We start from the raw sequence: 14,446 nt of genomic DNA on the forward strand, positions 1-14,446 counted from the left end.
GAAACCAACAATCCATAAATAAACAATGTGCAAAAACACCTATATAATTTTTCTGAATCTATATAATAAAATATACATTGTATTTAGAGAGCGCTAATGCTGCTACAACTAAAACACAAATGAACTTAACCAAAATTAGAAATAAATATTAAGTTAATAGCCAAAGAATCAAAAAGAACTTGTATAATATACTTGTTTTAATCTTGTGATACTAATTTATCTCTAAAACCTCAATTTTCTGGGATTTTCGGGTCACGAGGGGTCAGTTTATTGGACGAAAGTCAGACCCCTCACAGAAAAAATCCCTGGTTTGAATCCTTGCCCGAGGGTTACCCTTGAGAAAGTCTTCGGGCCGGATTCAGTTAATCTTTCTTTTTGATTCTTTGGCTATTAACTTAATATTTATTCCTATTCCATGAACTAATGTCTCACTGTAGCTGCAAAAAAGATAAAATCTCATTAATTTTTTTTAATTAAAAAAATCACTAAGGAGCACATTTTTCACTCCAAAGTGTATATATGCAAAATTTGATAGCTCTCTGTCAAATGGTTTGTCTTGTAATGCAACAAAATACACATTCTTTATTATTAAAAGAAAATTTTCAGTACTTGAGATTAGTACTGAGAAATTAAAACAAAGTCAAGATTTTATGAGCATTATTCTATAATCTAACGAAGAGTGTAGCCAAGGTTCCGTGTAAAAAATGACAATTAATAGATAATTTTATTTAACTTCTCAATTATTTATTTCGGAAATAAGCTTATATTATAAGGAATTATAGGTTTATCAATATAGTACATAGAATGCAAAACTTACTTCTTACACATAAAATACCTATTTTACATATTAAATTAATGATGAAAAGATGAATTATTTCCTTTTCTAACAGATGTAATATAAACTTTCAATGCAATAGAATTAATTATAAAAAATGGATTTTGATTCTAAATCTTGGAAGATTCTACAATTGAATTATGCAATTCAGTTGCAATTTCATCTATCCAAAGAAAATTATTCCCAATATGAAAAAGTTAAATGTGAATAAAATTAGACTATAAAAGGCAGTGTAATGATATTAAAAAAAAAGTTATCCAAAAAATATTTCAATTTAAGCAAAGTTATACTTTACACATCCAATATTTGTCTGGTACAAAGAATGGCGGAGAAAGAAAAATTCTCAAGTTTCATTATATATATATATATATATATATATATATATATATATAAAATAATATCACAATGTAAAGTTTTTTTGCTATGAATTAATTTCAATAAGTTACAACCTATTATATTGTAATGAGACTATCTGTTTATCACATTTTTAAACAGAATTACTCAAGTAAATACATAGAACAAAGTAAAATTACAATCCTTTCATATTTGTGTAGAATTTTTTCAACTAATAAACTTACAAATAATTATAAAAGAAATCAGCCCAATAATAAAAATTTCTTACCTGTAGACGATGCATGGACTGAGAATCAGGATCAGCTTTTACTTTACAAGCCACTAACAGCTGAGCTGTGGAACTGGCCACTTGTTTGGCAGATGAGATGAGTTTTTCTTCAGATGCATGACCCTGTACTAAAGAGTTGGCAGCTTCGACAAGACTGTGAGTAGCTGCAGCAACAAGTTTGGCCTAAAGAGATTAAATAAATATTTTCAGAACATCAATAAAAATTTCAAAGTACCAGAGAAAATAGAAAAGGTTCTATTGGATCAAATGCTCATTGCTTAATTCTTAGCATATTAAAATAAGCTTTAAAAAAAAGCAACTATCTGATTGAATTGAATGATTTCACTTACAGCAGATATTAAACCTTCGGACCACTGACCATCATCTGTTGTACACACGGTATGAGAACTAACCTATAAAAATAATAAAATGACAATATACGTTTTTTTTTTTTTTTTACTCTTTACAAACAACAACAACAAAAACAGTACAACAAATCAACTTACTTTTCCAGCTGCAACAAGCTCCCGCTGAGCTGCCGATGCAGCCTTAACCAAAGCAGATGTTGCAGCAGCAATAGATTTGGCAGCTTCTAAAATCATCTCATCAAAGTTCAGAGATTCATCTGCTTCCTACAGAGGGTATAAATTGCAATAAATAATACAATATAAGAAAAGTGAGCTTCAAAGAATGATGAGACATCAAATCATAGAAATTTATCAATTTTTAATTATTTAATATTTGAGAAAACTGTTGGGAACCATTTATAAATGCGAAGTAAAAATTCAAAAATAAAAATCTATAAACATCTATGAAAAAAATATATGCCAACACAGTTTTTAAATATATTAAATTTACTTTAAATATAATCAAAATTTAAAATACAATGATCGTTGAATCACAAAATTATATAATATACACTGAATTAAAAATATTTATAATAATAATAATAATAAAAAAATAACTTTTCAGCATTTTGACTAATTTATTTTTCTCCCCACGAAAATCTAATCCAATGTCAAATCTCATTTAATCCACAATCTCAATATTTTAATGCTGATTTGCACTTTAAAAGAATAACAAAGGATACAGAGAAAATCAACATAATTTATCTTGAATGAACTCTGGATGACATTTCTTCAGATTTCAGATGATAATATCCAAGACCATTAGTATATGTCTGATTCTTGGTTGAAATGATAAAAGACAACCAAGAATATCAAACATATCTAACGGCCAAGGATTCATTCCTCTGTAGATCTAAATACAATATGAAAGGAACTCGTGGGTAGCTGCAAACAAAATATCAATTCCATAAATGTTAAGATGCAACTTACATGTTGTTTACTGATACGTGGTTTCAGGTTGGCTAATTTTTTAGCTGCTGCATCAATAGAATTTGCAGCACCAAGGAGCTCATTTTCTGCAATGATCATTGGATCATCTGGATCTTCCCAATCAGCACCTAAAATAAGTGAAAGAAAGAAAGAAAAAAAAAAATCAATTAATTTTAAAAGAAATAAAAAAAAACTTATATTGACAGATAAAGTAAGGAAAATTATATCTAAAGGAGGAAATGAAATATTTTCTCTATAAATATAACCATTGTTTATATCCATATCAATAACTGCCAACAACCTGCATAAGTCAACTTTCCATTATCCTTACAATTTCCTTTTTGCAGATATATAAATACAATTTTGAGGCAATCTTTATTATTCACCATAATGTAAGTAAATTTTTAAAATAGTAAATGAAGTTTTGAAAGAATTCTCACTCCAAAATAAAGATCAAGTGAACTATATCATAAAACTGGTTAAAAAAATAGTTTATTGCAAAATCACTTTGAATTTCATAGACAGAAGAAAAGAAAAATCTTGAAACCTTTGAGACTCTCAGCGCATGATGCCAATTCTTGAACAGACTGTGCAATAGTCCTTGATATGGTACTCAGCTGCTGTTTGTTTTCATGTGTCGGCTTCTGTACTACCTGATTAATAGTGATTAAAACCACAATATAAATTAAAAATGTTAAATAAAATTCACAAATTAAAATTAATCATGTTCGATTATTTTATTTTGTAATGTAAATAAAATGTATTTATGATTGTAAAATAGAAGACATGCATAATAAGCAACAAAAATGCAAAATTTACTTCAGATAATTTTAAATGCACAAAGAAAAGTAATGGAAAAATTATGAAAATTAAGTAGGTTTTTTTTAAATATAATTCTGAAAGATTAAAAGAAATAAAATTAAATAGTATTTCATCTAAAAGGTGTAAAATAATTTATTGAGAATCAACAACAATCTAAAATATTCTGCATATATACTAACCTGATGAACCATTTGTAGAAGCTCACGAAAATGCACAGCGGTATTATGACCAGATGCTAATATCTCATGTTTTAGTTTTTGAGTTTCAGATGTATATGCTGCAGCCTGAAAAAGAAGGATATAAAAATTCAGAGGGAGGGTTATTATTATTTTGCTGGATTAAGAATAAGCTAGTATTAGAATTAGTTTGACCGTCCTGTACCAAAATTTAAATGCCAATGAAGGAAAAATTAAAATATACAATCAAATTATATTTCCATTATCAAGTAATTGTTTCCTTTTTATTATCACACAAAATAATTTTTTTTTTTTTTTTTTTCAAATGTGGCTTAATTTTTTTAAAGAAATTTTAGAGCCAAAATTTGCTATCTAATGAAGCAAGCAATAATATTACTTGAAATAATTTTGTATGCATCTAAAGAATATGTAACCAAATTATATTTACAAACTTTACAAATCTAAAAGAAGATATTTTGAAAAGTGAATTTTACCTTTGAAACCATAAGTAAATCAAAAATGGCCTTCCTTCCCATGTTGGCTGCTACAATAATGTCCTCTTGTTTGCAGCTTTTTCCAGCAGCTACAGCCTTTGCAGTGGCCAGAGTAACTGGCTTAGTGGCTCTCACTAAATCTTCAGCAGTTGCAGAACGCATTGGTGGCTCTGGAGAGTCATAAGCCTATGGATAATATGTTGAAATAAATTTTAAAATACTGTAAATTTGCTTTATAGTTAAATGAAGCATGTTCTAAATTAGTTTAATACCATGCACAAAAGACATTTTTGGCATGCAATAATCTAAGGGATTAAAAGAGATTTTCAATATCAGTGAAGTTATTAAATTTTTTTAAGAAACAAGTCAATACTTTTAGCATGAGATGAGAAATAAAAACTGCCCTGGAAAGAGTTTTGGAGCTGAAATGTTCATGGTAATATATTAATATTTCAAGTCGTATTTTGGATACCATAATAATATCAAACAAACAGTACACTCCCGAATATCCGGTTCAGGCATATCTGGTTTCCATACTATCCGGCCTAGTTTACTTTATTGTAATTGAATGAGAAAGGCAAGATGTATATTAAGTCATCTATGAAAAACTTCGTCAAAACAAAAAAACTGCAAATTTTGACTCTTATATTAGTGTTACCTTTTCATATCTATGTTATCATTTATCAGTGAAATATAAAATCAATTTGAGCCAATTTTCTTAAGAATTAGGCCTGGGTTTTACGTTAATGTTTTGTTTATGTTACCTGCATTTAAGTTGAGCATTTAGAGAATTTATGTTAAAATGTGAGCACTTTATATCCTTTAACTTACTTTTACAAATTCTTGAAACGTGCAGTGCAGTATACAAGCATATATAAACTACCAATAAAAAGCCTTTTATTTTAACTTGACACATTATCTGCAACTGCTTCTATGATTCACCGAGCCACAGCAGTGTTCACATTTTGATAAACGGAGGGCTTAGCACTCAATAAATAGCGAGAAAATATGTATCAACAGCAGAGAATTTGGTATAAAAAACTTAGTCTCCTGGTATTGGCAGGCAAAGAAATTAATTCATAGAACTCTGGCCTATTCGGCTTTTTTGTTATTCAGCTAGTCCTTCTGCCACATTAGGCCGGATACTCAAAAGTGTACTGTATATTAATATTGAAAAATATATGTTTTCAGCTATATTTATGCTAATTATATGAATATTTGAAGAATTTATGTAACTCTTTAATCTTTTTTGAAAGTAAACTCAAACCTAGATTTACTTCATTGAAAAATATGTATATAGTGATTTTTTTTTTGTTTATAACTATCATTAACATATATTTAAGCAAAGTCACAATGCCTAAATTATACATATTGTTGTGATATGTAAATTTTAATTTTAATATATCCTTCATAGAGCATGTTTTTAATTAATATTTCGTTTCCAAACCTAGATATCAGAACACTGATTTATCTTGTAGAATCTGTTTATAAAATTCTTTTCAGGAAAGAGAAAAATTTATTGATACAAGAATGCATACATATTTAGACAGTTTAATTTGGAAGTGGTGCAAGTGCATCAAAATAAAAAAGATCATATAATTTGCCATTAATTTAGTGCAAACTCTTATTTACAATTAGCTAATATTAATCGCAAATTATATAATGGCATCTTTAAAAAAATGGGAATGCTTTTTTCAATTTAAAATTGGCCAATTAAAGAAACACAAAGCAATTGATTAAGAACATTGTGTAAATGCAATTTCCATACATATAGATGGTGGGGTCACGTAGTAGCCACTGTTTTATTTCGCATATTAGAGAGATAACCTTACTTATTATTTTTTTAAATGGATAATTTCATATTAATATCACATACTAAATAGGTAAGAAGAGAAAATAAATCAAAATAATTTATAACAATTGAAACATAAAATAATACCAACATGTTAAGTTTAAAAATATATAAACATAATTAACATTGAGAAAAAAAAAAAACATTCATATTTCCAGTTATTATTCAAAAAAAAAAAAAAAGGATTAATAATATAAAATAAATTTTAAGTGACATTTAATTTTTTATATTTGAAATTAAATGATCCTAACAACTTACAAATTACAGAACTGGTAATAAAATAGCAAAAACGCTGCCAGACTTGGCATAGTTATATTTTTGAACTGCCTAATATGTGAACTTGTAAATTTTCTTGTATCAAGGAAAAAACAAAAACATGCACCTTTTTAAAAGGGTTTATCTGTCTTATAACTGAAAACTGGTATTATCAGTGAGGTTAGTTTGAAAAATATCTAAGAGCTATCAAAAATTGAAATCATCATGCTACATTGTAATCAGATGACATGAATAATGAAATTGGCCATAATTTAGGGACTTTTAATTAAATATTAGTGGTAGTACAACACCTAAGCTACAACTTTATTATTCTAGTTTTCACATGAGGAGAGGCAAGTCTGATCATTTATATATAATAGCCACAATGTTTCAATTTTTAATGTAAAAAAGGGAAATCAGTAATTTTGTTATAATGAAGATAATTAAGTAATAAATGAAGATTGTTACTGTTTCTTTTTTATTAATTCAAAATACAAACTGTTAATAGAAAACTTACTCTTATTTCTTGAGCAATGGCCTCAATTGTAGATTCTAAAGCTCTAGTACCCCGAGAATGTTCATCCTCCACAGATTTCACAGTCTTCAATAGAGATGTCACATTGGTTACCATTACCTAGAGAAAGGGTGGAAAATACTATGAAGATTTATTCAAAAGTTGAGCGTTTGCTACGGAAATAAAAACCATGCATTTGCAGTTAAACTTACCAAAAGTGTATTCTGCATAAGTTGCACACAAGAATTTAAAGCAAAAATTGTATGGATTCCATTTTAATAAATAATTCAGAAGCAAAATAAATTTTTGAGCATGCATTCAGTTCACAAATACCCCAGGAAATTTTAATCAACTACTACCAGTGGTAAAATTTGTTGCTCTCATTAAAAAACAAGAATGCTAAGTGCACAATCAAAGATGAACAGTTTTGACTAACTTTTTATGGAAAGTCTAGCAAATGAAACAAAACTGCACAAAATAAAGAAATCACAATTATAAACTAAGCAATTTATTGCAATTTTCAATTCATGAGAACAGCAACAATATTGCACTCAATCATTGTAACAGATTACAAAGACACTACAGGCTTTGCAGAAATACAATATAACATTTCAGATTCATCACAGTCAAAATTTAATACTGCTAACATTATTAAAAAACTGATATGTATGGCAAACATATAAATATTTACAAATAAATCACTACATGCTAGTAACAAAGTCCTAGACTAAAATGGTTTTTTTCCCCCATTCAAAATATTCATCTCCAAGAATTAAGTTTTAATTACTTAAAAAGGAATTTACTCAATATTTTCAAAAAGATAGAATGCTGTCGGGAGACTAAAATAGAAGAATAGTATATATGCAACCATTTATCATACTTTACTTTAAACTAAATATTAAAATAAGATCAGATTTTTTAAAGGTTTTATTTAGTTTCATTCAATTTCTTGTCTTATTCTATCAACTTGGTTATTCATCATATAATTGGCAAGAAACAGTTTTAAAAAAAAGTTTGAAAATTTTATTTTATGACATTTTCCTACACAGGTACTGCATCAATAAAAGTGTTTTTTAGAGAAAAATGAAGAATTACAGACAAATTTTAAGTAAAATGTTTAGGACACTGGAATTAATAAAGAATAAAATTTTAATTACTCATGACGAGTTCTACTACTTACTGTTTTAATTCAAGAAACTGAGTAGTTCAGAATAATAAATGAAATGGCAGTGTTAATCTTACAAAAATATTATTATAAATATATTGATTTAAACTCTTTAATGAGTTATTCTTAAAAAAAAAAAAAAAAGAAAGAAAGAAAGAAAGAAAAATGGATGTTTATGCCAATTCTTAAATTCAGGCATTTTATTTCCAAAATGTAATGGCTTATTTAAGAATGTAACTTGCAGCATGTTTAACTTATAAGGAAGATATATAATTAAGACATAACAATACTGCTTGTTACAAAATTTATATATTGGTCCATTTATCAGATTATGCATTAACAAAAAACATCCCAGAACATAAAAAAATATTTTTAGTCCCCTCATCCCCAACAGGAATTAAAAATATTGCACTAAAAATAGATTTCCATCTCTGCATCTGTTAACATGCAGTCAAGAATAAACAAGCAATACAGAAACGCCCTTGAAACAGTTTCTAAAGTTGCAGTTCACACATTCTTGCTAAGAATCTTAGCATCAACTGCAAGCAGGAGATAAAGTTATTTTTCTAAAACTAGGCGAAACAAAACGAGTTCAATGAACAAGCAAGGGTGTTGTATCCACGTCATCCACTGCTTCAGATTGTTCAGAAAGCAAACGAATGAGTTCATCCTCTTGATCAGATCTCCACTCATCGGAGGTACAACTCTCTCGGACGAGAACCTGCATTGAGACAGAGAACAAAGATGTCACCTAACACTGATGTCTATCTTAAAATTACTAAATTTTAGTTGACATTAGCTACATGCATCCAAAGCACTGCATTCTCTGGTAAGGATCACACTTATTTAAATACTTCACAGCTTAGAGGAGAAATCTACTTCCATGCGACGAATCAGCGATGCAACATCAGTGTTCTCTGCTCCCAATATATTTTAACATGCAGGAAAAGCTTGGACAAATACATGCTGATGAAAGAAAGGAATAGAGATATGAATATTGAACAAGAAGTAAGTTGCCATTTCCGAGAGATAATAACAGGATGGAATTTATTATTATAAAGGAGAATATTTGATGGAAAAATGTGCATGCTCTAGGTTAAAATAATCTAAAAGTTAGTACAGGTGTATTATTTTTATATTTTTCAGCTATACAAGAAATGAAATCAAATAATACAAAAGATGGGAAAACAGAAACCAAATAAACCTGTCACTTCAATGAAAAAAAATTATACTTTTTATTAAAGAATAAAATTTATTTATTACAAATGCCCAGAAGATTGGCTAGGATGCCATTAGATCTCTAGCCTTCCAATATTTCTGAACTATAATAAAATTAAATTCTTAAACTCATTAAATCATTAACTTCTTATTAATATTAATTATGATTATAATTCCTCATGATCATTAAAATAAAGCTGTTTAGAGATTCGAGACAAATTAACTGTAGTTATAGACATGATAAAAATTAAGAATATTTTATTAATTAGTTTTTAAGGATATTATTGCACCAAATTGTTATTAAGTTTATTATAAGTTTAAAAGTTTCACTGTGGTTACTGGAAAGAAATCTAATGATTTGTTTCTAAGAATATTATAAGGACAAAAAATTAAATTTAAATGTCACATTTACATGAGAAACCCTGAACATCTATACAGTTAAAAGGGAGTAATTCTTTTCAAAGAGCAAATATGAGAACCAAAAATTTTACAAGATTTTAAAAAATTACATTAAAAATATTTCAAAATAAAATAACATACATAAATTTTGAAAGAATAGTAAAAAGAAATTGATAATTCTGTAATTGGTATAACTTGGTAATCATCATTTAAATAGATTTCTAAGTCATGAAATTTGTACTCAAACTCAAAACATAACAAAGAATGATTTGCATCATTTAATGGCAAGAAAGATTCACAATAAAATAAAGTAAAACACAAATATTTAAAATATAACTCAAGAAGATATTCCATGTAATTAAAAAAAAACTTTAAAAAATAAATGTTTAGTTGCATATTTAAAACTATTAAAACAAATTGCATCCATAGTTCATATAAAATCATTCCATCAACAATAACATTTATTGAATTATATAACTGCTAATATTTTAGATCTTAAAAATAGATAAATATAAACATAAAAAAATTTGTCATCCTTTACCTTCGCTGAGTCTCTAAGGTGGATCATTGCTGGATCATGGATACTCTTCCCAGATGCTGCTTTTGTGGCTTGTACAAGATCTCCTAAAGCTGTAGCCACATCTTTCACAGCATTTATTAATAGAACCTATAAAACATTGAAGAAATCCCCAAAATTGAAATCAATTTATTTGTTATTAAAATAAATAGCAAAAAAATCTGCTTTAATAATGTTAGCAATATAACTAATTATATTATATTTGTCTAAGTAACTTTCAATGATTTGAAAGGATTAATAAACAATCCATTATTTAAATAAGCTAAATCTAATTATTGTCAACATTCCAACCCACATATGATATCTTTACTAATTCATAGCCCCAAGCAACAAAATATTTGAGATGGGGAATAACAAGAAAGCTTGCATACTCTATATAGAAAAAACAAACATTAAGCAAGAAAACACTGCCTCTTTCCAAAGATCCTACAATAATTTTGCTTCTTTATGGGACAATTTTCTATCAACTACGCTTTCCTCATTATGCATATGTAAAATAGTTGAAAAGCATAGTTGAAAAATGTTCATGATTTAAAAAATACTTTTTGAACGGCCTTACATAATACCAAATAAGGCAAAATATATAATGGATTTTTTCTGTTTTTTGTTTTTGAAACCACACTAAGATAAGAATTATTCACTTCATTCACTGTTAAGCAATCTTACATAGTTTTAATATAGTTTTTTCCAAAAACAGATTAGGTTGACAGTTTAATAACATAATTTCTAATATAAAAAGAATTCAAATAAAAATTGAAATTAAAATATTATTAAATACTTTGCAACAGCAATTATAGCTAATGATATAAAAAACAATTACCTGGGCATCAGAATTATTAGAACCAAGAGATGCAGCACCCAATTTTACCACTTCAGCCAGTTGTATGATTGTTGTGACTGCATTTTGTGCAGCTACAGCAAGCTGCTCCTGGCTTGAAGCAGCTCCTGCTACTAATGTTTTTGTGTCTTCCACAAGAGCTTTGGCGGTCTTCAAAATATTTTCCCTACAAAAAAGATATTTAATATAAAACATTATTCTTCCATTAAAGTATTCTAATTTTAAATTTGTAGCTATTATTCTTAAAAAAATTACCAACCTATGATCAGAGAATGTTTCTTTTTCATTTTCTGCATGTAATGTTCCAGCCGTAGCAAACATTATAGTGGTATCAAGGTCTCCAATTATTCCACTGACAGTGCTAGCAGCATTTATACAAGCTTGAGTACCTCTTGATCCTGCTTGCAGTGCAGCAAGGACAAATGACACCTAAAGATAAAGCATTGTAAGTATAAAAAAAAAAAAATCACATTATAGAAATAAAACTTTTATTTCGTGAATAAAAAAATACATGATATAACAAATTTCAACTCAAAAATATGTTGTCTTTAAAGGCAAAGTTTTAAGAACAAAGGTACTCTGGAAAAAAAAAAAAAAAAGAATGAGAATGCACAGAATTTTGAGAGTAATTTTCAACTGAAAGTTATTATATTTCTAACAATGGCGTACTTCTCATCAGTCAGAAAGGGGGAAGGGAAATGAAAGGTCAAAATTGAAATACTAACTTTTTCTGTTACAGTTCGAGCATTATCGGCAACATCTCTCTGACTGTAGGTGTCAGTTGGATTACTCTGACAAGAGCCAGCAGCTTTTGTTAGATCAATACAAGCTGAACCCAAATCTTGAACACTACTCTTGATTCTGTTGGCAACCTGTAAAAACCAGGAAAGAAAATGTTTAAAAGAAAAATGATGACTGAAGAAGAATGATGAAGAAAATGATGATTGTGTTATACAATTCTCTTGCTGTTAGAAGCAAGAGAATTGTATAACACAATACTGCAGCAAAACTATAGCTATATTTAGATTTAATGATACCAACAATAAGATTTTTTAATCCACTGAAATGAATTATGTATTTAAAAACATTGCATTTTTTATACTTTCTTTTTAATTTAATTTTTAACAAAAGATTTTCTGTACATTTTTCCAAGAAATTAATTTAAATATATATGCTTAATCAGTGAATATAAAAGTTTTGCAGATTTATAAGGTATTGTAAATTAACAATAATCAAAGGATAAACTCAACATATATATATATATATATATATATATATATATATATATATATATATATATATTCATACTAAAACTTACATCAAGATTAGATGTGGAGGATACTGCACCACGAGTATCGCTTGCAACATTGGCAAAGAGATGAGCTAATTTGGCTGCAAGAGGTCCCAATTGTGCTGCATCAGTGGTTGATTTTACAATCTAAATAAAATTTTATTGCCATTTCAGATTGAAGTATTCAACTTTTTATCAACAATAGAATGAAAATCATTCACAGAAGGCCATCAGTTAATATTTTCTAAAATATTATTAAAATATTTACCATATCTTGAGCAATTCTAGCAATTTCTTTCGAATTAGTGACCATCCTTGTTTGGAAATCTACAAAGGAGCTTTCAGAAATATCATTCCCTTGATGTTCATCAACCTAAAATATCAAAAAGTCTAGCTTAATATTTTTTTATACTTCCCAAATAAGAATTATTTGCTTATAAAATCTTAAATATTCACCTTAACAATTGATTTATTTATTGTATCTACTAGTCCAGTAACAACACCAGCTTCTGTGGCTGCAGATTCAAGGGTTTGCAATAAGTCATGCAGAGCATCTTTCATTCCTTCAGCTGCTTCATCTAATTCACAGTAAATATGAGTAGCCTACGAAATAACAATTAATACAGTAAAAACATTTGCTTAATAATATCTGCAAATAAAAATAAACTTATCTTCTTTGCAGAAGAAAAAAATTTCAAAAGAGGATTCAATAGAATTTTTTTTTTTATTTAAAAATTAACCATGCGCACATTTTTGAGGGACATAAAAGAAATTCACAAATAACTGCAATAACATAGAAAAAAAGACAATGGTTTTAGAATCTAAAAGAAATACTGAAATTATTTTCACAAAACTTCTAAATTCTAATCTAAAATTAGTTTTATGATGCAATATACAAATGAATATTTCTATCATTTTACACATATATTGTAACAAATTAATTTTAAAGTAATTATTTATGTTCACTGTTTTTAGTAATGCTACATAATAATAAATAGAAGTATCTATTCTTGCTATTAAAAAATTTCTTTCTAATTTTACTCAATGTAAAATTCCACAACGGAATATTCTTAAATAATCGAACACTTTAAAACCACATTTAAGAAACTTACTTTTGGATTACCCCCTGCCTCTTTTGAAGCATAAATAAGTTGCAAAGCAGATTCTGCAACAGTTTTTGTTTGATCCAACAAAGCCATTTGCTGTTTTGAGTTGAGTGTCTTTGATGCACTTCCAATGGCACTTTGGCATAATGGCTCAAAGAATGATGTCATTTGAGTAACCTGAAATAATTTTAAATAATAAAAGTAATTAATTTAAGTGCAAATATATTGAAAAATAAAATTTAATACATTTTTTATATCTTATTTATGCTAAAAGATAGTGATTTAAATACTATGAAAAGGAATTAAATTTACGTAAGTCATACCTTATACTTCAATCATCAATGGTAAGCTATAAGAATAATAAACTTTTGCTATAATATATGATAACAAATATATTAACTAATTTGTTTTAATCCATAATTTAAGTACAAATCTATTACTTTTGATGAAAAACTGACATTTACATCAAGAGAGGAAGAATTTATGTATTTTTCTCATTCTATAAAATTTTCATTAAAAAACAATATAACAACTTACTACAACATTAACCTTAAATTAATTCACAAATATATCTTGTATGTGTTTTCCAACTGTATGAAGGATGATTACAGCAATGGAAAATAAAAACTTACCAAATGACCAAGTTTTTCTGCTTCTCCTTTGGCAGCATTTCTTACTCCGTCTATTCTATCCATTATTTCAGAGGCAGATGTTTCCATCTGCTCTTGATAACCCTATTAAAATAATAAATCAAGATATTATTAGATTGAATGATAAAAAGATAGAATGATAATTTTTACTACATTATTTTATCCTAATTATAATAACAAAAAAAAAAAAAAAAAAAAAAAAAAAAAAAAAAAAAAAATCTAAAATATAAATATATTTTCCACATTTAAGCTAAATGAGCAAATTTCTTAAGCAGCGAAAAAAAAAAAGTTATTA

At 27.4% G+C, this 14,446-nt stretch overlaps 1 protein-coding gene across 5 annotated transcripts in view; it reads right to left on the bottom strand.

Moving 5' to 3' along the window:
• Positions 1–14,446, bottom strand: part of LOC129975781 (talin-2-like) — a 108,635-nt gene that overhangs the window by 4,071 nt on the left and 90,118 nt on the right. For 4 of the 5 annotated variants that reach the window (XM_056088996.1, XM_056088997.1, XM_056088999.1 and 1 more), the window contains exons 43-59: positions 14,134–14,235; positions 13,508–13,678; positions 12,852–12,998; positions 12,664–12,768; positions 12,423–12,542; positions 11,830–11,976; positions 11,364–11,533; positions 11,087–11,270; positions 10,231–10,356; positions 6,911–7,027; positions 4,287–4,472; positions 3,796–3,900; positions 3,342–3,447; positions 2,795–2,922; positions 1,964–2,089; positions 1,808–1,870; positions 1,458–1,640 (exon numbers count right to left, since the gene is read on the bottom strand). In XM_056088996.1, coding sequence (XP_055944971.1) covers positions 1,458–1,640; positions 1,808–1,870; positions 1,964–2,089; positions 2,795–2,922; positions 3,342–3,447; positions 3,796–3,900; positions 4,287–4,472; positions 6,911–7,027; positions 10,231–10,356; positions 11,087–11,270; positions 11,364–11,533; positions 11,830–11,976; positions 12,423–12,542; positions 12,664–12,768; positions 12,852–12,998; positions 13,508–13,678; positions 14,134–14,235 — 2,286 coding nt within the window. Of the gene's footprint in view, positions 1–1,457; positions 1,641–1,807; positions 1,871–1,963; positions 2,090–2,794; positions 2,923–3,341; positions 3,448–3,795; positions 3,901–4,286; positions 4,473–6,910; positions 7,028–8,229; positions 8,794–10,230; positions 10,357–11,086; positions 11,271–11,363; positions 11,534–11,829; positions 11,977–12,422; positions 12,543–12,663; positions 12,769–12,851; positions 12,999–13,507; positions 13,679–14,133; positions 14,236–14,446 lie in introns of those variants that run through there. The other variant, XM_056089001.1, reaches the window with a different exon arrangement.

Source organism: Argiope bruennichi, chromosome 7, assembly GCF_947563725.1.
Source record: "Argiope bruennichi chromosome 7, qqArgBrue1.1, whole genome shotgun sequence".
Lineage (NCBI taxonomy): Eukaryota > Metazoa > Arthropoda > Arachnida > Araneae > Araneidae > Argiope > Argiope bruennichi.